The sequence below is a fragment of the Acomys minous genome (genome assembly GCF_964271855.1).
Source record: "Acomys minous genome assembly, chromosome: 15".
Classification (NCBI taxonomy): Eukaryota; Metazoa; Chordata; class Mammalia; order Rodentia; family Muridae; genus Acomys; species Acomys minous.
Genome location: NC_140497.1, coordinates 75,894,537 through 75,921,627, shown reverse-complemented (window position 1 = coordinate 75,921,627; position 27,091 = coordinate 75,894,537). Strand labels below are relative to the sequence as shown.

At 44.9% G+C, this 27,091-nt stretch overlaps 1 protein-coding gene across 2 annotated transcripts in view; it reads right to left on the bottom strand.

The window, feature by feature from the left end:
• Positions 1 to 27,091, bottom strand: part of FRAS1 (Fraser extracellular matrix complex subunit 1) — a 408,415-nt gene that overhangs the window by 155,217 nt on the left and 226,107 nt on the right. For both annotated transcript variants that reach the window (XM_084760406.1, XM_084760407.1), the window contains 2 exons: positions 23,749 to 23,889; positions 19,934 to 20,077 (listed from right to left, as the gene is read on the bottom strand). In XM_084760406.1, coding sequence (XP_084616532.1) covers positions 19,934 to 20,077; positions 23,749 to 23,889 — 285 coding nt within the window. The remainder of the gene's footprint in view (positions 1 to 19,933; positions 20,078 to 23,748; positions 23,890 to 27,091) is intronic.

The window sequence follows — 27,091 nt, the reverse complement described above, 5'->3', positions numbered from 1 at the left end:
GACTCTAAATGACAAGATTGACTGGCTTCCTTCTAGTCCTCTGAGAAATCCCACACGTGCAACCCTTGGGACCAGCCTTACTCCTTGAAGCAGCGCCTCTCCTCCAGGCACAGTTCATCCCGTTGCTTACACTGGCTGGTTCCCCCTGCTATGCCTCCAACGGACAGGTGCCTATAGGAAGTCATCACAATCCTTGTGACCGCTAACCTTGACTGTCAACTTGAGACCGAGAGCCATGTCTCTGGAATTGTCTAGGGCAATGGTCCTCAACCTTCCTGATGCTGAGATCCTTTGATACAGCTCTTCATACTGTGGTGACCCCCCCCAGCCATAAAATTATTTTGTTGCTCTTTTGTAACTGTAATTTTTCTACTGTTATGAAGTGTAATGTTAATATCTGTGTTTCCCAATGCTTTTTGGGCGATCCCTGTGAAAGGGTCATTCAACCCTCCCAAAGGGTTTACAACCCTGAGGTTGAGAACTGCTGCCTAGAGGTTGTTTCTAGAAAGGTTTAAATGCAGAGGGAAAACTCGTCCTGAATGTGGTGGCACCATGCCCATGAGCTGACCTAAAAGGGGTAAGCTAGCTGCACGCCGACACTAATAGTTCCGTCTCCAGCTTACAGATAGAGTGCTGTCTGATAACTCAGATTTGCTGCCATACCTCCCCCCACAGAGCTTTCCTTTACCATGCCTTTCTCGGCTACGAGGTCAGTATTGTCATAAGGTACAGGCCAAAACAAACCCTTCCTCTCTTAGTTTGCTTCTTTCATACATTTGATCACAGCAAAGTGGAAAGTAACTGATACAGCCTTCAATAAACTTCCAGCCCCCAACCAAGTCTGCGGAAGCCTCAAACCAAACATGGCTGGCTTTGTGCTTACAGATACCAGAAGCCAGTGGAAAGGGCTCCAGAGTGCTGGCTGCAATCACTCAGGGCCGCTGCGTCCTTCCATAGCTCTCTGTTAAAGCCATCATAAGAAGGCATCCATCAATCCATGACATATCACATGGCATGATAGTGTGACTACCCAGAGGCAAAGAAGAAATCAATAAATGACATCTGAAAATATAAAAGTCAACCATGAGTTGCCCAGAGTGGCACATTCATCCAAGTTAGATCACAGCTCTGCCTACACAGGAGATTATAACTACTACCGTTTGAAAAGTTGGACTTTCTGACTCTTTTTGTTCACTGCCTTTATTTATTCTATTGTTCAAGGAGTCCCACCGAATATCCGATCCTATGAATAAATTCATTCCCAAACCACATCTGAGGGACTTCCTGCATTAGGCCCTTCATCCGAGCGTCCCTTCTCACTCTTGTCATACCCTCGCCCCAACAAAACACCACTTAAATACAAATGCGGTGGAACCCTGCTGTGAATCATGGTTGGCTGACTGATTTTTATTAAACCAAGGAAAAAAATAATAATAAATTTCTAAAATCTAGGAAATAGCTTCCCCCGCCCCAGAAGCTTGAAGTCAAAATCTTTTTTGGAAAGAATTCCTTGGGAGATCTCAGGATGACTGATGATACAGCAAGGAGGCCAGTAACCAGAGCAACAAGAGCCCAAGGATCGATAGGAATGTTGTGACTTATATTCAGAGACGTATGGTCCCCTAGGGCAGACACAGAGCTCAGGATGGCAGCCTACAAGTGGCCAGACCCACTGGGTACCACCTGCAAGCTGGCTTAAGGCTGTCCATAGAAGAAAGGCTCAGCAGTGCTCTAAAGGGATTCGAGGATTTTATTTCTCTGACAGGAAAGCAGTCTGTGGAATGAGATATTAAAAAAATAGTTTTTCAAGATATAATCAAAAAACATACCACCTTAGGAATGCTTCTCAGAGTTCATTGCTACGAATGTTGACATTTTATTTTCTTCTGTGCTTTTTCTGCAGAGCCTTTCGTGTGTAGATTTTTTTACACAGATGAGATTATATGAAATGTGGACACACAGCACTTCCCACTCAGCCCCGTCATCATTTAGGGGTGTTTCGTCAACACTGTTTTTTAAGGACTACATAATATCACAGTTTTAAGTCAACAAACAAACAGAAATGGTCATTTTTATTGTGGAGTGGACATTTGTGTCCACTTTTCTACTTAAGGCTATAAAACAAAGCTTTGGGCATAAATCTTTATCTGCACTTCTGATGATTTTTAAAGGGTAACATGAAAAAGTACAACTAATAATATGGTTAGAGCTGTATTTGTGGCCTCTGTACATGCATCAGGTGTTGTCTCAACTGCCACAGTGCAAATCTATTCTGTCTCATCATCCTGCTCTGTTCCCTTGAAAGTGAGAAAACTGAGATGAAGCATTTAATTCCAGGGTTCACACATGCCCAACTCAGATGAACACACACCTTTACCATGGCAGGCATAAAAAACAATGCACAATTCTTAATAAACATCACAAATTTCTTTCCAGAAGGCTTATACCACTTTGTGTTTCTAAGAGACAGCTGAGTCTCTTTTTGTCGTAACTTTGCCAGCACTACAATTATGTGTACGTATAATATGTGTGTATTTAAGATATATATCTTAATATACTTTAACTCACACAGGCAGGCAGGCAGACACACACACACACACACACACACACACACACACACACACCTGGTTAGGCAGGCTGGTAAAAAACTTGGCTTACCATATTTTGCCTTACTTTATACTTGTAGGTGAAGTTAAATATTTGAAAAAATAATTTTCAAAGAACAAAAACATATAAGTGGCTACAGTATCCAGCAGAGTAAGTTACATGACTTGGAGTATATGATTATGTCCAAGTAACCAGTGTGTACAAGGAAACAATAATGTGCAACATTTACCCGTCCGTTCTTTCCTTACCGTTTGCAGCCACCTCCACTGAACAGGCAGCATGATGTCACAGCTCTCCCTGGGAATTCACCAAAAACCTCACTGCCAAAGATACCCAATTTGTAAGTCCAAGGCATAGGTGAGAAATAAAATATGAGGGGAAAAGACCATCAACCCAGTCACCAATGTGCATTAGGATGAACAAACCCTGGCCATCCTCCATCAATACAAGCCGTATCCTCACCATATTCCTACCCCAGCCTAGAGAAGCATCCTACTCTGGAGTAGCAGGACCAATCACTTTGTAGCAGATTCTCCTCCCAGGGAACAAGTTAGAGGCTGAGCAGAAGTGGGCCCAGCCTCTTGCCTTAAGGAGGGCTGTCTAAAGTGTGTTCTGTGAGACAGGATGATGGAGATGGCAGACTGAGCAACAGGAGAAGATATAGTGGGTATAGAGTGATAATAGAGACAGAAGATACACAAGGCTATAGGATGAGGATTGGGGGCCTTGGCCCCTAAGTAGCAGGAGCCAAATTAGCTCAAATGTAAGGACACTTTCAGGAAAGGGGCAGGGAGAGAAAGCCACGTTACCTACAAAGACAAAAGAACTGAGTAAGGGTGAGAGGGGATGGAAAAGGATTCAAAAAAAGGGAACACTAAAACCAATGGCAGTAGTTGAATAAGATAGGATGTCTCCAAGAAACAAATTTCTATATGGCTGGTCTGAATATGTGTACAAAGCTGGGAATAGTGGTGTATTTTTGTAATCCCAGCATCAGGGAGTTGGGGCAAAAAAGATTACCACAAATTCAAGGCCAGCCTGAGTTATCCAGAGAGATCTTGTCTCAGACAAAGAAAGAACACACAAAGAAGCCACTTGAAATATGGCTAGGCCAAGTTAGGAAGATCCTGGTAAATAAAAATAATAATAATAGTAAAGGGTTGGCATGTATGTGTAGGGTCGGGTGATGGAGTGGCATCAGTCTCTTTACTGGGGTATCTTTTTATTTACCACTTATTGAGAAATTGTTTCATACAAAGTGGTAATAGAATAACATCTTAGAACCACAGCAGAAAACCATCACCTCAAATTCTGACATCCTGTGGCTCCCAATGTGAAACCTTTGCTGAGAGAGAGAGTGAGGTCCCTACTGATCTGTTCCTAGCCCCCTCAAATTGTTCTTTGTCCACTATGCAGAATGCCTCTTTCTGTGGATAATATTTTACAGCAGGGTCAGGTGTATGTTTTGTTAAGCAGGCTTAAAATACTCAACACGGGCTGGAAAGATGGCTCAGTTGTTAAGAGGATGGGCTGATCTTCCAGAAGTTTCTGAGTCAATTCCCCCCAATCACATGGCCGTTTACAACCACCTATAATGGGATCTGATGCTGTTTTTTGGTGTGCAGACACAAATGCAGACAAAGTCCTAAAATACATAAGTAAATCTTAAAAGAAGTACTCAACACAAATACATGGAAACTCATGACAGAGAGTTGCGGTGTTGAGGTGTGACTTGAGAAAGAAGAACATGTCTGATATATGACTCAACACGACCTTTTGAAAAATATTAGTCCCTCACAACCCCTTTAAAATGGATATCTAGGCCAATTTGGGTCAATTCAATTGTTTGCAGCAGGTAATTCCTATGTAGTTCCTAGATTTAAAAAAAGATTATTGAACAAAAATACTAGGAGGGTCAGTGTGATGGCTCAGTGGAAGTAGGTGCTTGCCATTAAGCCTGACAATGTGAGTTCAAGCCCTGAGACCTACATGTAGAAGGAGAGAACTGAGCCCTAGAAATTATTCTCTGACCTCAATATACATGTTGTGACACACATGCCCATGAATATATACACACATAAATAAATATGATATTTTTCAAGTTGTGGTCCAAGATGGCAAAAAGAAAGAGAAAGAGAGAAAGAGAAAGAGAGAGAAACAAAGAAAGTAACGAAGAGCAGTTGTGCCAAAAAGAGCCATGGTCACACGCTGCCAATGCATTGTATGAGTTGCACTCCTTGTATGCCTAAGAAAAAAGCTACTAAGATGGTTTTCATCCAGAATATTGTAGAGGCTTCTGATTCCCAGGACATTTCTGGAGAAAGTGCCTTTGCTCAGCTGTTCATAACAAGAACAGGGATTGAGCTGTTGAACAGGGAAAGACCAAAACTGCCATATGATTTAGAGCTGCTTGTGTTGCCTGCTGACGGCCACCAAAACTGTGTAAAGAGTTAGTTTCATAAGTACAGAAGAAAAACCATGTGGGAAGATGAAATTAAAAGAGAAACTATGCTTTAAAATAAGTAAGTAAATGCAATAAAAATTTAACAATGGCAGGAAAGTGTGGAGAGCCTGGAGGTCCCCTAGTTTTCAAAAATCCACTTCACCATAGAAGGAAAAGGATGCTACTTCGTCCTCTACCTCTTCCTCCTCTCTCTCTCTCTCTCTCTCTCCCTCCCCCCTCTTGTGTGTGTGTGTGCTTGTATGTGTGATAAAGAAAGAGGGGGAGGTGAATTTACAACTGCTTTGTCAGTTACTATCTGAGCTAATGAAGAGAGAAATGTCCCCAGGGCCACCCAAATGTGTCTTTTATACAATCTAAACAAATTTAAAGGTGACAAGTGTCCTATCTCCAGGCCCTGCAGGAGATGACTGTGTGTCCCTGTGAACTGCTGTGACATTGCTCACTTCATGCAGTCCATTCCGTATTGTCTAAGGACTGATCTGATTTGGAGGAAACTCCTGCTTCTCCTTGGTAGGTGGTAACCATCTGACACTAGTGATTCGGACTCTCACTGCCCACATACCATAGGAATACATCCAGCCAGAAACGATGACCTTAAAATGGACGTGGTAGTGTCCTCAGCGAAGCAAACAAACCCCACAATGAATTCTCCTGCAATGTTCCTCATCCCCCTTTCCACTCGTGTTTGTGACATAGCTGAAGCAGTTGCTTGGGACACTCCAGAGGAGGCTTCAGTGGCTGCTGCTCAATCTTTGCTGGTACTGAAGTAGCCAAAATAGGGATCAGAATCTCCATCCCACCAAGCTGACAGCCTCGCTGAGGATTCCCATCCTACCCTAAAGCCCCGCCTCTGCAGGACGGCACCCCACGGCTCATCTTCCTGCTTACAATCAAGAGACAGGAGGTTGACCTCAAATATACCCAAACGATGTGTGCACACATGGATTGCTTAAACAGCACCTGTTGCTGGGAAGCTGCCTCTCGGAGTCCTCCGACTACCACTCAGCAAGTAAATTCTTCTTTGTCACCATTGCAATTACAGTGCAGGGTCTTTAAGTATAACATTCATTAAGAGTGACAAGGAGAAAAGTGAGACTCGAAATACATTTACGCTCAGCCTGCTTCAGATCACTGGTGTATAAGGAGCACGTGTGTGGTGGGGAGCAGGCAGATGGGATTCCAGTTGTTTGTGTATGTGCCACCTTGTTAATAAACACTGAATTCACACTCTGAGCAAGCAAATTAATGAACACATTACAGAGAAGTCGGGAGAAAGAGAACGAGCGCCAGATAAAAATAAATACATTTCTTGTTTTAAGCACTAGAAGATTCTATTTGTTTTCTAAATAGACACAGCATGCAGACATGCTCAAAATTTTAAACAAATCAAAAATTAATATCTGAACTCAGCAGCTGCAACATACTCTAATACGTGGCCCTGCAGCTGCGAGGAAATTGCATGTGGTCATCACTGTGTGATGCTTTCTCCACATCAGAGGCTCGGCTCCGAGGATAAGCGAGGATTACCCATGATCATGATGGATGGCGGCCCACACCGGTGAAATGACTTATTTCTCATCTTTGGAACAAAGACAATAAAGCTTGAAGATGTTCAAGTTAACGGGTGCTATTAAAGCAATGGTCTGAACGTTGATTTCATGGGGCAGTGACTCTTTAGCTGATAAATAATGATCTATAAAGAAATATTTAGACATACAGGGAGATTTTTAAAATAATATTCTGCCAGTTGATTAGGTCCTTAATGCAACTACATTAAGTGCATTTGGAAGTAGTTAAAATAATCAACCATTCTCCACCAGGTGAAAGAGATGATGTCACGCAAAAACTGCAGGCCTTTTATAAGTGTAGGATTCAGTTCTGTGAAACTGGTCAAAAGCCTGTGGCTGGGAGGGTCATGCACCATAGTGGAGAGCCTACGAGGACTTATTTTGCTAAATGGTCTTGTTCAACTGCCTTCTGAGTACCCATGTTGAAGCCAGAGATTAGTGCCATGCCAGATCAGAGATGTTTCTTATTGTAGGGAGTGGCGGTAAACGCAGAAACGCGTGCCTGAAAGTGCCGAGACGACGTGATGGTGGAGCAGCTATATAACCCCTTTCCACACGCCCTGAACGTCGTGGAAGGGGGAGTGGAAAGACTGTAAGAGCCAGAGGATGGAAAGGTGCGCGCCACAAAAAGATGTCTTCTGGACAAGACGGTAGCTGTATTCCTGAAGGCCTGGCAGCTGTGGCTATCTGCGCGAGACTGGCCCCTCAAAAGTTTATCATGCATGTGGGGCGCGTGAGTCCTTACCCCCTCCTGGAGGACTACTGGCACTTAAAGGTTGTCGGGGGAGCTGGTGTCATTTCTTCCTTAAAGGTTGTCGGGGGAGCTGGTGTCATTTCTTCCGTGATGTAGTCACTGATAGATGTTTATGCTCTACTAAATAACCTCCCACCCATGCTGGGGAAAGAATGCTAATTAAACTCAGTGAACCACACATTAGAAAGCAGACTTGAAAGTAAGAGGGGACTCGAGGAGAGGGTTCCAGCAGGAAAAGGAGACTGAGAGCGGAGATGTGAGCGGGATGTGTGTAAATCACAGAAACTCATTGTACAAATGTATGAAAAACAAAACGAAGAGCACAGGATTTGAATCTGGTTCGATTGTTAAGAGCTGATGTAGATCAATTCGTGAAATAAGCACAAAAGAAATAGAAATATATAAGAATGGCAGAGGAGAAAAAAAAAATCAACCTATTCCTTTCCCTTTTTATTATTACTCTGGGCTCAGACCTCCCAAAAGTGCTTAAAAGTCATGTCCCTTTTTTTCCCCTTAGAGAGTCTAAATTAGTACAAAAGCCATAAAACAAACAAAGCAAAACCAACAGACCAAACAGGCAAATAAAACTTCTCTATCCAGTGCCTTTGGCGGTAGCTTTAGTCTTAAAGCAGCCAAACAAACCCCTCCACAGATGGACCTTAAGTTGGCAGGACAGTGGTTTCTGCCCAGTGCTGACAAACTCACTGTTGAGAAAGCTGCTACAATGGCCAAGTGAACAAAGTGAGACTGGGGCACTTGGGTACAGTGACTGGAAGTGTCAAAGGTCTCAGTTTAGGGGGCAGTTCCCACTGCAGACAGGTGACATGAGTGCAGCCTGTGCTCATCTATTTGGCACCTTGCATCCAACTTGTCTGGCACTTGATTCAGCTTCAAACTGAGAGTGACTTCAGTTGGTGCTAATAGCAAGTTATCTGGCTAGGAGGCCACCAGGAAGGCACTACAGGAAGCAGAGCAGGAGTGGGGTTTTCCCTGGAGACACTCATGACAGGATAATGGGAAAGCCATAGGCACCTCTAGTAGGTGCCTATGTATGATTCAAATGCCTGTCAATTAAAAAAAAAAAAACCTATGGCCTATGACTGAGGCAAGAAATAAGTAGGACACCTGGCAGGCAGAAGGGATTCTGGGATAGAGCCAGGTGGCAAAATGTGAAGAGAACAGACACATGGTACCTGAGTTCAGGTAACTAGCCACACGGCAAAATGGAGATTAATATAATGGGTTATTCTAAGTTGTGAGCTAGTCAGAGAAGATCCTAAGGACTTGTAAAATAATAACTGAGTCTTGTGAATTATTCCAGGAACTTGGCGTGGGGGTGGGGATGGGGTTGGGGGTTAGAAATCCTCTACTACAGGCACCAGGAGGGAAGTCGAAGATACAGAGACATTAAACGGGAACGAGGCTTGTTTTGTTTCTTGGAGAGAGGGTGAAAGGAGGCCCAGAACACCTTTTCTACACAGGACACACAACTCGGGTGCTTAGCTGATGCCTGAAAGTGACGCCCACTGAAGACACTCATGTCACGGAGAGAATACACAACAGATTGCACGCACAGAGGAGTGGATCACAACGGAATGGAGAGAAGCATGGGTAAGAATGGAGTCTCAACATCCAAAACAGGGATCAAAGGGGAGCACGGGCCTAGAAACCAGGATGTGGACTTTGATGCGGAAGACAATGGGAGCCATCACAGCGTTTTGGTCTTTGACTATTTTATAATCCAAGGCTGATCTTCAAAGACTGACGCCATCTTGGGAAGCAATGAAGAGATACTGTAAGGGAGGGATGAGGCTACCCTGTGGGAGGAGTTACCCTGTGGGAGGAGTTACGCTTGGGCTGTAACAGGAAGACAGAAAAAAAACGAACCAAAGCCAAGGGACACTGCAGGCTAGACCGGGTTGGAAATGGGTGTCGCTCAGTGGATCTGAATTGGGCTGATTACAAGATGAATCACAGAGAGAAACAAGTAGTCCTGAGGAGAAAGAAAAATAGCTTGTGGGCGTGGCACGCAGCCTGGGTATCCTTGGAGAATCTTTAGTTTGGAGTCCCTGTGGGCGGAGCGGAGTGAGAGTCTGTGCACTTGGAACAGAATCCAAGAAAGAAAGAAACACAAAGAATGCTGTTAACTGATAAGAATGCCCCAAAGGATGGGGTGGAGGGAGCGGAGGGTCAGGGGAGCGCAGAAGAGGCTGTGTGAAAGAGGAGGAGTAACTGGCTGGCTGGAGGAGGCAGCTCACGGAGGGATAGGTGGCTGAGAGCAAGTAAAAGAATGGAAATAGAAAATGCAGAGACATTTGAGAGAAACTATGAGCTTTGGTGGGTTTTGTTGGATGCTGTCATTCCTCCAAACCAAAGGAGAAAGTTGAGCTGTGACTAGGTGGCAATGCCAAGTGAGGCTTGACTGGAGGAAGAGCTACAGAGGTGTGGGAGGATTATGTAGGCCAAGTCTCAAGAACATCAAAGAAGGTAAATTAAGTGACTGCCAAGACGTGTTAGGGCCACACTGGGCCCTCAGAAGCAGATCTGCCTGGGTGCAAAGCCTGGCTGCACTGGCTCCCAGCTTGAAACTGGGTGATGCCAGCTTCTTCGCTTGTAAAAGGGAGGCATCACTAACCAGAGGCCCAGCCCTTAACAACCCCTGCAGTGACTGAAGTGAAGATCGTGTGGACAGTAAATCTACAAACTTTTTATGTAGCGGGCCCAATCAGAACCAACATTCATGCTGAAGATATGCAGGTTTAAGAGGAAGTCAGTCCATTTGCTCACTGCAAGTCAGCCAAAGAGATTTTCAAGTGTGTGGGAAAAGGAGGCAAGTGCAGTCATAGGACGAGATTGCCTTTAGTACTGAAGAGGTAACCACACCTAGATTTAGCGGTGTCCTGTAAACACAGATTGCACAAAAGCCCTGTCTGCATTTTGGGCCTGTCCTTCCTGGACATTAGCAACAGTGGCCTCAGTGAAAGCCTGTGATTGGCATTCTAAGGTCTTTCTGTCCCTATTACAGCCGGGTAGGGACTGCTTAGGTCAAAAGTGAAGGTTGATTAGCAATACAAGCTCTTGTTCTTTCTCTCTTTTTAAATTTGTAAGCCCTCGATGTAAGCATAGAGCATGTTCTTCTTCTTTAAAAAAAAAAAAAAAAAAGACCAAAGAAAGGAAATGCCTTGAAGTATTCAATCATCCCTCAGCAGACCCTGTGGTCCCTTGAATAAAAACACAAATGGAGGGAACAAGGAGGAGACAATCACGGAAAGTTCCAGAAAGAGATTGGATATACAATTCATAGTTCAAGCAATAGGAGATAGGGTGACATGATGAGAAATAAGAAAAGAAAGTGCATTACAAAAGAAGGAGATAAGGGAAATAAAGAAGCGGGTGTTAAAAAAAAATAGAAGGCACAAGGAAATTGAAAATATACAGAGATAGAAGAGCAGGACCAGATGAAACGAAGAGGAGGGCGAGGAAGATGAGATAAAAACAGAATATGGATCATACTAAGAAAAAAACTCCTTGATCAAGTTACCATAGGGCAGGGAGGGATGGGGCTCGAGCCATGTAGCCCCAGTCCGGTCATCTGCTTTACTCAGCATTTCTCAAGCACAAGCTATATGCTGGTCAAACAGACGGTGCTTTTATTTCCAAATTCATATAGTGGAATGTTCTAGTAATTACAACTCTGCAGTAAGGCTTTATAGGTTAATCCAGTGAGAGGATAAAATACTTAGAAAATTATAAATCCCAAAACATGCTATTATTACTACTGACAACAAAAGCATATTTAGTCATAGTTGTAGCCTTGCAAGTCATGTTTAACATGCTAGCTAAACTATCTCCTTCTTTTCAACAGCTACCACAACAGGAAAATGGCCAGCATCACTGAATGCCACTTAACCATGGAAGCGACAATTATGCAAATCCTTCTAAGAGTGTCAACACATACAAAAGTATGTGCTACTTAAGAGAAAAGAACAATACACCTATTGGATATCACTCTGAAAAACCATTCAAGTACATACACATCTTAAAAGCTTAAAGTAGATGTGCGTTGATATAGATTATTAAAATTTAGCATGGTTAGTGTTTTTCTTTTTCTTCAATTTATTTAATCACTTTACAGCCTGATTCTATGCCCCTCTCTCCTCCCTCCTCTCCTCCCATTCTCACCTTCCTCCATGCCCCCCTTTCCTTCTTCTCAGAGAAAGGGAGGTAGCAACCGCCCCCCACCTCAAGTCACAGCAGAACTAAGTGCATTCTTTCCCCTGAGGCTTGACAAGGCAGGCCAGCCAGGGGAAAGGCAGGGAACAGAGTCAGAGACAACTCCTTTTCCAGTTGTTAGGGGTCCCACGTGTGGACCAAGCTGCATATCCGTTACATATGTGTAGGGGGTCTATGTCCAGCCCCTGCATGCTCTTTGCTTGGTGGTTCAGTCACTGTGTGCCCCCATGGGACCAGGTAAGTTGACTTTGTAGGTCTTCTTGTGGTGCCCTTGACCCCTGTCTATATTAATGACTCCCTGTTGTGCTTACAGACAGGAACTAGCATAACTGTCTTCTGAGAGGCTTCATCCAGCAGCTGATGGAAACAGATGCAGAGACCCACAGCCAAACAATAGACCAAGCTTGAGGAGTCTTGTGGAAGAGTGTTTTTTCCTTGCTATTTATTCAGTTTGCTAGGACACACTGTAGAGGAGCACGCGGGACACCCATGGCAGTGCAATCCGCTTCCTCAGCATTCACAGCAGCACTTCTTGCCAGTTTTTTTCAAAAATAAGGCTCTAATCTCCCTTATCATCTTATATAACCATCCCTGCCAGTCCATCTTCTGATGGTGGGGGGGCTCTCATTGTGTGATGTGCTTGCTTTACAAGCAAGAGGACCAGAGTTTCATTGTTGGATGCCATATAAAAACGCCGTGCACGGTGACAGGCACTTATAATCTTAGAGCTGGGGAGCCAGTTGAGTGGAAGGAATCTGGGATAAGTGGCCAGCCCATGCAGCTGAATCAGTGAGTTCAAGATCCAAGGAGAGACCCTGCCTCAAAATGTGGTGAACAGGGATCGAGAAAGACATCTGACATCAACCTCTGGCCTCCACGTGCTCATGTGCATGTGGATGCGTGTACACACAGGAACACATATGCAGACAAAGACTGCATGTGTGCAGATGCACGAAACACCTGACATGGAGCTGGGGAGATGCTCAGTCAATGATGTATTTGTCTCACACATACGGGGATCTGCATTCAAATCCCTGGAACCCATGTTAAAAGCCAGTCTTGGAATAGTATGCATATTTAACCCAGTGCTGGGGAGGCTGGGACAGAAAGATCCCGGGACTCAGTCTGCCCTAGCTGGTGAGTCTCTGGCTAGTGAGATACTCTGCCTCAAAGGAGGTGGATGTGGACGGTGTTCTAGCCTCTACACACAAACACATTGTGCACTAGCACTGCACACATTCAAACACCATACTACACCTACACACACACACACACACACACACACACACACACACACACACACCAAGCAAACAAACAACAAAAATAGCTGTCCCCGGGTCCCTCATGTGTGTGCTCAGCCGTACTTAGCATTGTGGAGTTCAACACATGACAGAGAGAATTATAAGATCCCAGTCTCCAGATTCAGTCTGGGTCCTATCCTTCTAGCTTGAGTCAGTTATTTAGCTGTCTTGCAGTTCAGTTTGTTTATATGTAAAGCAGGAATTGACGCACCACCTCCCTTAAGATCACATGAGTGTTAAATGGCAAAAAACGAGTCGGAAGCAATCAGCCTAGCGCTTTTCACACACTTCCTCAGGAGCGCGAGCCACCTGTTATTAGATGCCCACACTGATCCTCTGCAGAGGACGCGAGTGAGTCAGCGCCGAGTAGACGAAAGAAACAATCTGCACACTGGGAAATGACAATGTGGAAGATGCCAAAAGGAAGCTCGCTCTGGAAGGAAAGGGCTCTGAGCAAGGTACTGAAGGAGCATGGGTAGCAGTTTCATGATCAAAATAAGGCCACAACCACTGCTACCCATGATTCCTCAGGGCCTAGCTCAGAGCATTTAAAGCCTCTGCCTTTTCATTCTCATCACAGTGGCGGCTCAACTCCCTGCAACAGCTGCTGCAAAATGGAACTGCCCGACTCCTGTGTCTGAGTGTCAGGGAGCGGGACTCTTCAGGGCTCCTTCCCAGGTGGCTCCTCTGTGTCCAACTCAAACCCCCAAATAGCACTGCGTGCCACCGCCGTTATCAGCTTCTTCCGCAATGGAGATCTGGGCTCTTCTCATGTGGGCCTGTCTACACTATCACCAAAAACGTGGGCCCTACTTTCCGAAATGGAGAAAGCCACAGAAATGACTCAGAAATGGATGAGAGGGCATTGCTCGTCTTAATGATTTGGAAGAAAAAAAATATGAACAGCAGTATTCTTTAACAAGGAAAGGGTAACAAAGGTCCATCTGTTGGGGTGATTCTGCAGTCTAGTCATAGAAAAAAAATAGACAGAAGGAAGGGAGGGAGGGAAGGAAGGATGAAGGAGGGGAAGGGAAAAGAGGGGAGGGAAGGGGAGGGGAAGTAGACAGAGCCAAACTGAAATCTATGTACAGCTTAATAGTCTCGTTGTATTTCAGTAGGTGACAATGAATTACTTAAAATAATAATGCCAGCTATTAGTTGAACACTTCCCCAAGAGAATTCTGGAAGCCACTGGCAGCCTCTGTGAGACATTATACTGGGTGAAATGGGTGGGGGTAGATGGGAGTGTCCAGTCAGCTGTCTGGGGAGTGTCACCCAGCCCTTGTTATCATAGCGGATCTATCTGTAAGCCTTTCAAACTCCTGTAACAGTGAAAGTTGCTTCATTTTACCTAACCGAAACTCCCCGCCAAAGAATTTAAGAATCGCAGTTCATTTTCCAAATTTGTGGCTGAGTCTTGGCTACATTTAACAGCTATAACTACCATTAGAGTTAAACTTTATGCAACATAAAAAAATGCTCAGACTTAGTGTTTCTCTGATAGGTTTTCCGTTTGTTTATGCTCTTGGGCAGAGCAGGGGATGTGAAGCAGTATTTAAGACATCCCAGCAGAAGCAGTGATCAAGTCTTGACTCCCTGGAGTTCCGCCATCCCCACAAAGCAGCGCCCCGCCCTCAGCCACCCCCTCTCAGTAGTCTCATCTTTCCCCTACGACCTGAGAAGCGAGCACAGCCATCCGACCCAGTGCTTGCAGGGCCCAGGGCATAGTTTTTTTTTTTTTCTTTCTTTCTTTCTTTTTTTTTTTTTTATAATGCATCTACACTTGGACATTTCCCCCTTAGGGCTTTATCTGAGCTTTCTTTTTAATTTCACCCTCTTCTGTGAACAGGAGAAAGCTTTTAGCTGAGAAAGACAAATACAGAAAGCACCTCAGGCTTTGGGAATTTTTTGATAATGTAGAGATGTGCGGGGGGGTGGGGTGGGGGGGACTATGAAGAAAACGCTTGGCTTTCCATAGCGCTTAGCTGTGTCTCTGACAGGCGAGCGCACTCCTGTTTCTCATCCACTTCATCTGTCTTTGCTGAAAACCTTCAGCCCTGGCCTAAATCTTCCAACTATCTATTTGCTTTGACAGGCTTGGAGAGAAAACCCCCCATGTATGACATCTCCATATGTGAGAACACAGTGAAGTCATTGGACCTGTTCCCAGGATGTGTTTATTCTTGTCCGCGCGATAGATTAAGTGGAATTTTCTTTTTGAACAGCTAAGTGCAATTAAAGGGTCTTGGGTGATGATCGCGGGTGCAGCTTAGATAAAGAATTGATCCCGTGAGTAAACCCTGGGCCCCTGGAAGATGCTCACATACCAGAGAAGACAGAGAGAGTCCTTCTCTCTGAGGGACCCCAAGGACACTTCCAAGGACACTGCACAGTCTGGGTGTGTGTCAGCCTGTTTGGTCTGTCATCACACAGCTCCTCACCACCAGATGAAGGTCATCTGGAACGTTTATAACACTTATTATGAACTAAAGCAACATTTCAATGTAAAAAATAAAGTTCTAGGGCTTTCTGTTCAGGATAATATTAAGTAAGAAATGACCCGGTAGTTATTTACATATCCCTTCAGCCTTTCTGGGACAGCACCCCTGATGTCCAACTGTCACGCCAAGCCTAACTTGTCCACATGAAAGTGTCCTCTTCACTGCCTCTTACATTTGTCCTTTGACTGGCCATGACCCGAAACCTGGATGCCCTGTGACTCTCCTGCTGCCCCACCACTATGACAAGGGAACGATGATTCCTGTTGCTCTGTTCAATTACACCACACGAAATTGCCCCTCTTGGATCATTTTTGCTGGCAAATAGCGAACAGCCATGGACCATTCTAATGTATCATTTACACCCACTGAGGCCAAGTCCCTTCCTCACATTCAGCCTTGGCTTAAAAGTGCATCTGGGTTCCTGTAATTGTCTCATAAAGGCCTTTCTGCCCTCACCTCAACTTCTCCCAAGCCATTTTCTGTAATCTTTCTCTTCCCAGAAAGGTGACTCTGACACTTCCCGTTTAAAAATTTTCCAGGTCATGGTTGTAATTCCAGTCCTGGGTGGGGGTTGCGAGGGGTGGGGGGGTGGGGGAAGAGTTGAGGCAGAAAAACTATCATGATATCCAAGGCAGCCTAGGCTACAGAGTAATACCCCTGTCCCCAGCCCCCCAAAGAAGATGATCGCAAGAGGGCAGACATCTCACAGCAAAGAGAGGCCTCAGGCCTCAAAGGAAACCTGTCCTGTGGGTACCTTCATCTTGGGCTTGTTGTATCTTCCAGAGCAGTGGGAAAATCCATTCCTGCTGTTAAAGTCTCCCAGTCTCTGGTATTTTGCTATGTTAACCTTGGCAGAGGAATGTACATCCATCACTAAGCTACATTTCTTAGGTCAAAGTAACACATCTTTATCTCTATCCCCAGAGCTGGCACAGGGCAAACCTGGCAAGGAACATGGGTTTACTAAACACTTGATGAACCAGCAAATAAAAGACTGTGTTACAGAGAGGTGGAAAGTATTTAGAAAGTCATACGTTTAGTGACAAAATAAACTACATTAACACATTTCTTCTGATGGCTTCATAGTTGAAATACATGTATACCAATCCCTATGCAACAAGTATTTCTGAGCAATGGGTGATGACTACTTCATCTGAAGCCAGGAACATACACAATTTCATGGACAGCCAGGCTTCTTCCCAGCCCATTTCCAAGAAGCCTGTTCTCCCCAGACTTGGGGCGGGGACTTCCAAAGTCACTGAGTCCAGTCCCATGATTCTCTCTGTTCTAATGGCTCCTTTGGCCTTAAAAATTAATACAGCTCCTAAGAATCTAATTTACTATCATAGAGTGTCCTGAACTTTGGAGAGAACACAGTTCATTAACTATTAAAATGTTCCAATCTCCTTATATAAACATACATTTATAAGATGTATGTCATAGGATAAAAGTTTTAGGGTCCACATGCCAAACAGACTGGAATAGAAAATCTACCATGATAGGGATAGTGCACACGCCCCCACCAGTATTGTCCCTAAGCCAGTCCCTCCCCACAGTGGCCAATCTCTCAGCTTGTAGACTATACACAACACACCCTTAGACAAGCCACAGCTGTCCCCCAAACTCACAGCGCTCAAGATCGAGCCTCAACGTTTGCCCACAACATCACATTCTCTACATTCCGTTTCCAGTGTAAATTTCCCAACCTGTATACTTCAGCGGCAGCCATGTTCTTCACTCACTGGACATATATGACCCCTGTTCTTTACTTTCCAGGTCTGGCTCCTGGTAGAATGACAGGCCCTCTCTCCCTCTCTCTAACTCAACGCCTGCTGATCAGCAGGCAGTAAGCTAGGTTTCACCTGCTCTGTGGAACCTTTCCATGTCTTGTTCTTCCTCCCAGGCCCCACTGAACTCCTACAGTCCTTATGACCTGCAGGTATTTCAGCACATAGATCTGTTTGTACCATTTGTTAACTGTCTCCTTGGTTCATCCCCTTAAGTAGCCTGAGATGTCTCTGTGCCTCCTCACGACAGCAACTAATACACTTCTACTACCTGCTGTCAGTCTGGTTTGGGACCTCAAGGGTTCAGTCCTCAGGGTCACGATACTGGCTAAGTCGGTGGCAGAAGCCTGTCTGGAGTTTATTGGGTCACTAGTGGCATCCTAAGGAGATTGTAGGACTCCATCTCCCCTTTCGACTTCCCATGCTACAGCACAGGCTTTTCCATTCACGTTTCATACATGTATGTTTCTCCTATAATAAGACATAGCTGAGAGAAGAGGTCCTTATATACTGAGCTTTAGAGCTAGTGCCAGAGCTTTGAGCCTTCAAAATTCTGAGCTAAAGGAACCATTTATTTTTATAAGCTAGCTGCATCTGGTATTTTACTGTAGTTACATCGAGTTGACTGATACGTAGTTTTCATGGTAATAGATTGCATACCTTAAAGTAAGGCTCAGCAGTTAAACTCAGACTTTCTGTCTGTAATAGTCAACACCAGCTACCATCAGACATTCCTTTGGGAGGGGACACTGATGTGTGTCTTCCTCCTAAGACAGTCCTTGAGTGCAACTGGCAGCACCAGCAATACACCGCATCCTATATTTGGTACCATTTGTGTTTCTTTGTTGGTTTGGATGGAGCATAGTGTCTTGTGCATGCTAGACAAAGGCTTTACTGCTGAGCTACGCTCCAGCCAGTCCTCTAACTAGACTCAAACCTAGACGCCGAACTTCAGCTCACTGTTTCTGTGACTCACACTTTGCCCCGAACTCATCACTGTTCCAACGCAGCCCTGCACTGGACGGTCCGCCATTTTCCTAGAACCTAAAGGCCAATATCAATGTCTAAGATCGTAAGCAAAAGAAAGCATGCATGTAGCAAGACACTGGTAGCAACCAGCCACATTGAGAACAATGACGATGGCTTACTACATGCCCGAACTAAACAAGATGGCAGTTATTGGCACTATCCCAGTATGACCTTGCCTGGTGGACCCTGGGAGGTAGACATTGGGCCAAAGGTCCTTCCAAGGATAAGCCGCATACCTGGCTGTTTCTCACCAGATTCTGCTTGCTCCTCTTTCCCATTTCTAAGCAGCATCTGAGAATGTCCCTCAGCCCAGCTCCTCAGAAGTGTGGCAGTGCTGCTGAAGGTATACCTGTGCAACCGTCCTTACAATTTAGAGGGGGGTGGGGGGACATACGACAAGCTTTACACTCACCAGAGGCAGGGTCATTGACATGCACATCACACACACACACACACACACACACACACACACACACACACACACACACCATATTCTGAGAACCTATCCATTGGTAGATTAAAAAGATAGACATTTTGATGCTGTTGTATGAATGGCCAGGTGGATGGTCACAGATGATGTGTGATCCAATGTTTTTAACATTTCAAGTCCTTCCTACTTCCTTCTCTCCCTCCCTTCCTTTCTTCTCTCCTTTCTTTGGATTCTAAAATGAGGAAGGAAAAAAAATCATCTCCTGAAAAAAAATTGGTCTACTTTTAGCTTAACCTCCCTAAGATTCTGTGTCTGGGTGAAGGGTCCCATCAAAGATAATGTAAGCAGGAGGAAAATTTTTGGCCAAATGTTTTGAGAATGCATTTTTTTGTTACCCTAAAATGGATACAACAGTACTATAATCATCACTTTATTCTCCATTAATGTGAGAGTCTAATTTTTCTTCCTGGACTTAAAAGAACATTATTAAGTACTGTCTGAAGCTAGACACGGTGGCACACCCCTGCAATCCTCACATTTGGGAGGTAGGGGCAGGAGGGGCAGGAGATCAAAGCCATTCTCAGCTACAGCAGCAGCTGATCCCAGACTGTGTGCGCAGCTAGCCTTTATCACCAGCTCAACTGAGTCACCATGGAAACCCATCTTGGGATGAGTCTGTGAGGGTGTTTTCGAGGAAGGCTGAGTGAGGAAGGAAGGGACACTCTGAATGAATGTAGGGGGCACTGTTCCTTGAGTTTGGGGTCTGGAATGGGACGAAGGGGAGAAAACAAGGTAAGGGCCACATTCCCTTCTCTTCTTCCTCAGTGCAGATGAAACAGGACCAGCTGTGTCAGGCTCCTGCACCATACGTTCACATTTGTGCCCTCAAAACTGTGAGCCAAGAAACTGCCTTTCTCAAGTCATTTTCTGCATTTTATCACAACAAAAAGAAAGTAACTGATATGCTGGGCTAAATAAGACCCTATCTCAAACTCTGCCCCCAACCCCCCTGCAAAAAAAAAAAAAAAAAAAAAAAAAAACCAACAAAACAAAACCAACCAAACAAAACCAGTTACATTTGAATCCCCATTTACCAAGTGTTTGAGAGAATATCGTAAAATCAGTTCCTGGACAAGAGACAAGTATCTACTGGGAAAAAAGGTGTTAGTAGTCTGAGCCAAGTAGACCAATACCAGTGCCTCTTTGCCCCAGCAGCTGCTCCAGGACATCCTAGGAACACAGAGGTGCCACTCACTCACCAGCACAGTATCCAACAAGGTTCAGGTACTGTTCTTCCTTGCAACTGGCCTTACAGCGCCCACTGATGACAGTAAGGTGAGGGTGACAGGAGACACAGTCCGATTCCAGAGGCCCGTGGCACTGCCTGCAGGATGGGTGGCACTCTGGGGAGAGCAACAGAAGCCGGGGCTACAATCAGCAGTTCAGCACGCAAACGCACGGGTTATTTCATGCATCTAGCTCTGGTCATCTGCTGCAGACTCCTGAGCAAGCCTGGCACATGCTGAGAACTGACCCAGCCACTGCATTTCTAGAATCAAAGAGAATACTGTCCACCAACATAATAGGAAATTTAGAGATGTAGAAATCTTGAACCATCAGTCAGCTGAGGGGCATCCCCATATTTGTGAGTAGGAAGTTCAGAGCCAAGCTTAGCAAGCATCTCCGACTTCAAAACTTGGCAGAGAGGGGATCTGGGGGAGAGAGGCACAGACAGAGAGACAGAGACAGACAGAGAAACAGAGACAGAAAGACAGAGAGACAGAGACACAGAGGGAGAGAGAGACAGAGACAGAGACACAGAGACAGAAAGACAGAGAGACAGAGACACAGAGGCAAAGAGAGACAGAGACAGAGAGGGACAGAGACAGGGAGAGGTGGGGAGGAGCAAAAAGAAAAGGAGGATGTTTGCTTTTCAGAAACTCCTGGCAGACAAGCCGGGGACCACATAAGGCACATGGTGCTGAGCCTTCCCACCAGAGTGAGTTACCAGCCAGCCTCTACCTTCAGGCCTCATCTTGGATCTTTTTTTTTTTATCAGTTTAATCAGCAATACTTAATTAAATACAAAGAACAGAAAAACAGTCTTCCTTCTGGAGGTTATCATGCGCTGCATCTGAAGTTCAAAGCCTTAGACAAAATCATGGCAAAGTTATGTCTTCCTCAGAGAAACTGCCAAATTAAAAAGAGGCACAGCAACGTAAGAAGCCAGGGAAGCCTCTGCAAGGAGCAGGTGATAATGATCCAGACGCTGGGGAAGCCAGGCAGGTCATGGCTGCAGCTGGCCCAGGCTGCCAAGGCAAGTGGTGGAGACGTATGGGTTCCTAGCCAGGAAGAAGAGATCTAAGCCTGTCTGATGCCAAGAGCAGGGGGTGGGGGAGGGACAGGTGCTGTGCGGAGCTTCCTGACACCACACACTCCGTCCTGGAACAGGGCTGGTGGAGAGCAAAGAGGCAGACTCCAACTCAAGTCAAGTGCCTCTCCCTTCTGGCAAGAGGCCAGGAGGAGGTAAGATTATTTTTTTTTAAGGTGTGGGGGGCGAGAAAACAAACTGCTGATTAGAAAGCACTAGATCAGTCTGTGTCCCTAGACTCCATTTGAGAACGGTCCAGAAGATGCTAGCATTCCGAGGATAATTCTACCACCTCTGTCTTTCTGCTTTCTAGAATGTCTGCAGTGACCTGTGTGCCCTGCTCCTGGTGGGACCATCCATCTACTGACAGGGACAGTGATGAGCTAGGTATGCCCTCCTTCAAACAGATTAGGTACAGGAACCACAGGGGCCTGGATAAAGCCTTCGCAAGCTAGAGGACTCTTCAAAGGCATGGCTGAGGACCAAGCAAGCACTTCCCTGCAGAGCTGATGGCCAATTTGAAGGAAAGCCACCCAGGGTCCAGAGATTAAAAAGGCATTTGGGGAAAAGAAGAAAATTCCAGGATGAAAATAACACTGATATCCAATCACTTCTATTTAAATTCACCCTACATTTGCTCTTTGGAGTTGAGGCCAAACGAATCTAATATGTGCTTGTTTATTTTAAGAGAAATATTTTATGGGGATGGAGAAAATGGCTCAGTGGTTAAAAGCACTGACTTCTCTTCCAGAGGTCCTGAGTTTGATTCCCAGCCCCCACATGGCAGCTCACTGGTGTCCGTAACTCACTCCTGTCCTAAGGGATCTGATGTCCTCTTTTAGGCACTAGGCATGTACTTGGTGCACACAGGAAAAAAACTCATACAATAAGATAATTTAAAATATATTATAAGTTTACTACACATTTTTGTGACTCCAGAAATACATAGGCTAGGATTCCATTACAAGTTTTTCCCCTATCAGCTAGCCTCAAATGTTTATTTTCTAAAACAAACAGACTCTTGAAAGAATGTATTTGTCTTTTCCACCCTGCAGATATAAGAATAAACAGCAACGCCATTACATTTTACTACTTTGCCAATTCCAATAAGATGCTTTACTAATCTGAACTCATAATTTCAGAAATCTTCATTGCCGAATATAGAGGTGCTCTTAAATTAGGAAGACAAGTCAAAGAAGAAACTAAAGACTATTTTTCTTTTGCTTTTTTCTGCTGCCATCAAGGGAAGCAGGGCTGGGAACTGTCCTCAACTGTACTTTTGCCTGGTCCTCTATAACACACATCTCCAAAGCTGGTCTCCAAATCACTACCATCGAGCCATTCTATTTCTAAGATGTCAACCCCTCAAACTGAGCTGCCCTGCTTTAACCAATAGAGAAAGTAGTGGGACACCCAGGAAGCTCGTAGCTTCTGTTTAGAATGTGTGTGTGTGTATGTGTGTGTGTGTGTGTATGTGTGTGTGTGTGTGTGTGTGTGTTACACACCTGCCTAAAGGATCCCAAGAGAGAGCTTCCAAGATGAGCCTACCAATTTGAGGAACTACAAAAGAAAATAATCAAGTTCTCCCACCAACAGGTAGACTAGGATGTAAATAACTGAGATGAGGGGCTAATAATTGAATTAATAACTAAACAATAGATCCTAAAAAAGACTCCAAGAGACTAAGCACTTTGTTGACAGAATCTCTACTTTCTGTACAATGCTGCCATCCACAGAATAATAGTTGGCTTGAATAAAATTTTGTAAAGATTTAAATAAGCAACTTAACCCCATTATTATTATCACCTTTTATCTTTGTTTACAAGCAACTAACTTCATGTTGTTTTAAGCCAGTAATTTTGGGGGCACTAGGCAAGCAGAGCAGGACCTCAGTTTGAGAAAGTAAAATGGGTCTAGAATGAGTCTGTCTCAATTCCACATCTCAAGTCTTTCCTGCATTTCTGGTGTGAAAAGTAATAGTGATTTAAAAAGCAGCATAGTGTGCATAACAGAATGGCACAGCTCTCATCATCATCATCATCATCATCATCATCATCATAATATGGGTATTTACTTATGACAATATTTGGAGACAGTATAAAAAGGCACAACTCTAACTTGTTCTCAGTTATTGGACAGCAGAGATAAAAGATAGCTCAAACGAGCATATCACCACATTAACAGTTACTGTTTCTGAGTTGTAGGATTTCTACTCTCAGTTTTTCTTTTGTATTCTGAACTTTTAAATCTGCTACACTGAGCACAAACTCCCAATATAACTACAAAAAATAAGCTTCACTTTAAACTTCGATTTGACTTTAAATAGAGCCATAGTAACAAAGAATTATGTCGAGTTAAATTCTGGATCTTATACGATGTAAGTGTGTGTTATTTATCTATGAGAAAGACAATCTATTAACATGATTGTCTCCCAGACAAGAGAATCCCAGCAAGGAGTGAGCTCATTTAAGTTCTATAGTCTAGAAGCTGTTTATAAACTTCATACTAACTGTGCCTCCTCGCTGGAAGAATAAAAACCCCCTTGTTATCCTCACACTATACCTTTATTCTGCCAAGGGGGAGAACAGGATTTTGAACCCAGCCCCATCAGTGGAAGGATAAAGCCTTTAGTCAAATGTCTTGATGCACCAGGAAGAGCGAGTGTGAGAACAGGAACGCTGCTCCAGCTGGTCACACACTTACCTGTACAAGTACCTTCCAGATTAAAGTGCGTGTCTGGACACTGAGAGAGGCAGCGCCCAGTCAGCAGCACGAGGGCAGGCTCACAGCTCGTGCAGTTGTAAGGACTCTTCCCTGCGCACGTGAAACAGGATGGGTGGCAAGCTGGGGAGAAGAGCAGAGGAGTTTATTAGGGCCATCCCACGTGAGGACAGTAGGTGTCTTCCTCTTACATCCCCATGGGTCGGCTCTGTCCATCCACTTGGACTTCCTGATACCAGGACACACTGTACATACTCTTCCATAAAGGCATCATCCCACGGGGCCAAACACAAATGCCACAAGACAGACAACCATTACACTTATATACTTTCCTCCCCAACCTCGAGGATATCAATACCGATCCAGAGCCATGAGCAGCTCTCCTGTCCTTGGGATGGTTGTCACTCTGAAAACCAGCCTGCTCCTCAGACTGCTCAAAGTAAAGAGAAAAGATTGAAGTGGGGGCAGAGTGAGGCTTTGCTCATATGATGCCTAAGATGGAGCCTGAGTGGGACACAAGATGGAAAGAGTTTGTCAACCTTTGGAGAAACACAAAATCAAGTCGCAGCACAAGCAAGGGACAGGATGTGCATGCGTGGGTGGAATAGGAGTAAAGTCTAGCATAGGAGGTAAGCGCACGGTCCCACAGCTCTGTGACCTTAGCTAAATCAGACACATCTTGAGAGCTCTGGTTTCCTTATCTATAAAACAGGGATCCAATGCTGCAATGGGACAGATGCATGCAAACTCTCTAGATATACAGTATGGTCCTTACGAACCTCCACTGTAATTGTTCACAGTAAGCGCCATGTCACAAATCACCATGGGTGTGATAAAAGCAAAAGGAAGAAAGGAAAAGAACACCTCAGCGGACACTCACCAGACCTTTAAGGGTTCCTGAAAGCCTCCTCCCGAGGGATAGCTTTCGTAATTCTAGAAGGTACTATGCAAGCTGCAAAGGGAGGGATGAAACCAACAGTTCTACTCAGCTGTGATGACTGCAAGCAACAAAAATGACCAATATGATAGATATCCCTACGGCCGTAACTGTGGCACACACATCCTTGTGGAAACCAACAACTGTCTCAGCAGGAGAGAGATGATGCCTCACACCGGAAACCTACCAAGGGCTTGTGAGGTCACGAATGCTTGAGAACCTCATACTGACACTTTACTACACCAACACAACTCTTAACTGCTCTCTAAACACGTATCCTTACACCCCCCCCCCCCAGATAAGTGTAGCTCTCAGCCCTCATGAAAGCAAGCTTCTCTTCACAACAGATGGAGACCATTTCAGAAAACCACAACTGGTCAAATTGCAGAGAAAGACTGTTCATGAGGGGTACCCAGCCCCAACATGTCCATCAATAACACAACTCTTATGCCAAAGGTTCAGGGAATGTTGCATCAAGGAGACATGGGGACTTTAGGAGCCAGAGGACCAGGGAATCTGCTGTGAGATCATGGCTCCTTTAAATGGCAGGGGAGATTCATAGGTGGCACTTCCAACAACACAGCTGCCTAAATAAAACCCAAACAGCCGGGCGTGGTGGCGCACGCCTATAATCCCAGCACTCGGGAGGCAGAGGCAGGTAGATCGCTGTGAGTTCGAGGCCAGCCTGGTCTACAAAGCGGGTCCAGGACAGCCAAGGCTACACAGAGAAACCCTGTCTCGAAAAACCAAAATAAATAAATAAATAAATAAATAAATAAAACCCAAACAAAGACAACACCAATAGACAGGATGACTTAAAAGGGGGGGAATTTCACAGTGCCACAGGCAGAGAATCTCAAGGATGAAGCCTTAATTGTTTTGTTTTGTTCTGTTTTGTTTTAAGTGGTTTTATTTTTTAAAGGAGAAAGAAAAGAAAAAAGTCCCTATGAAAGTTGCCTGCATAGAGACAATAATCCTTCCTCTGAGAGACGTCTCAGTGCAAAGCTAGAGCTTGAGATAAACCATGCGTAAGGCTGCACTCTGTGAGAGCTTTGAGTTTAATCTTCCTTTCTCATCCCTAAGCTTGAACAACGCCCCCAGTAAACCACGTGCAATTTCATTTGCAAAAGTAAACCAGCTCCTATTAATTTTTACTTTCTTTGTTTGGGTTTAAAACTTTGCTTAATCTTTAAACCTGGTTGTAAAGTTATGCCCCAAGCAGAGTAACTTCAAAAGCTACATAATCATATATAGGGCTGGTTTTAAAACTTGGATGCCTCCTCTTCCCCCACTCCATGACCCCTCCCCCTCCCCGCCCTGTCCACGTCTACCCCTAAATCCAAGCATGCACTGTCTCTTTTGTAACGAACCCAATGCTTCACACTGACTCATGCTGCAATTAGCTTGTGCACTGTTGAGCAGTGATCCCAGCCACGCCCAAGCAAAGGCCCGCAGGTAGAACTCCCAGGCTGCTCTGTAAGGCTCCTGCCGCTGCTGGCAGTATTAATTACGTGCTTTTATTTTCTCTATTTCTGATTCTCTGACAGCTGGAAAAGTGCTGATTCTGCGGAAACCACCCCTCCCAGAGTTCTGTTCCTGAAAATAGTAAGTACTTTCATATGCCAACTAACCAGAACTCAACCCTCCAACAGCCTGCTCTATAGCTCTTCCATTAACTCACATTTGTGCCCAGGAGGGCCAAGGTCGGGATCCCGCCCATCCAGATGACCCCAGTTTCTGTCAAATGGACGACACCCTCCAGGCTGCAGGAATGCTCACCTTTGCGTCTCTTGTCTCCTCTACCAAACACCCAGATGATTTAGAGGGACTGTAGACTTGGAAGGACCAAGTGTAATTTTACACCATCATGCCTTCCGCTTCTATCAACCCCTAATATAAACGCGACGAATGACCTTTGCTGTAGGAGAAGCTGCTATTCGGTGAGGATAGCCAGCCAAGCCCCTGAGGATGGACTGCTGAAAGTGTTAAACTTTGGTCACACTGGCTGATGTCTGGCCGTTGATCTCGATCTTTGCATCTTGTCTCACCTACCACTCGCCACCTGAAGGGGACAGAGGTCCTAGGCCCCTGCTACCGAGCAAAGACACCAATGCCCTCTCACTGGGCCATGTCCTGGCCTGATAAACACACACACTTCCCCCACTTCTTTGTCAACGGCTCTAGTATAGCGGCAGAGACGACAGAACTTCATTCCGAAGTATTTCCAGGATCACCAAAATGAGAGCGGGTTGGAAAACTAGAGTGTCTGGGGCCTGCTGAGATGGCTCAACAGGTAGGAAAACATGAGAACTTGAGTTCAAACCCCCGGCAAGCAGGCAGAAGGATGGGCGTGGTCCCTACGCACCTGTAACCAGTGCTTCAGGGACC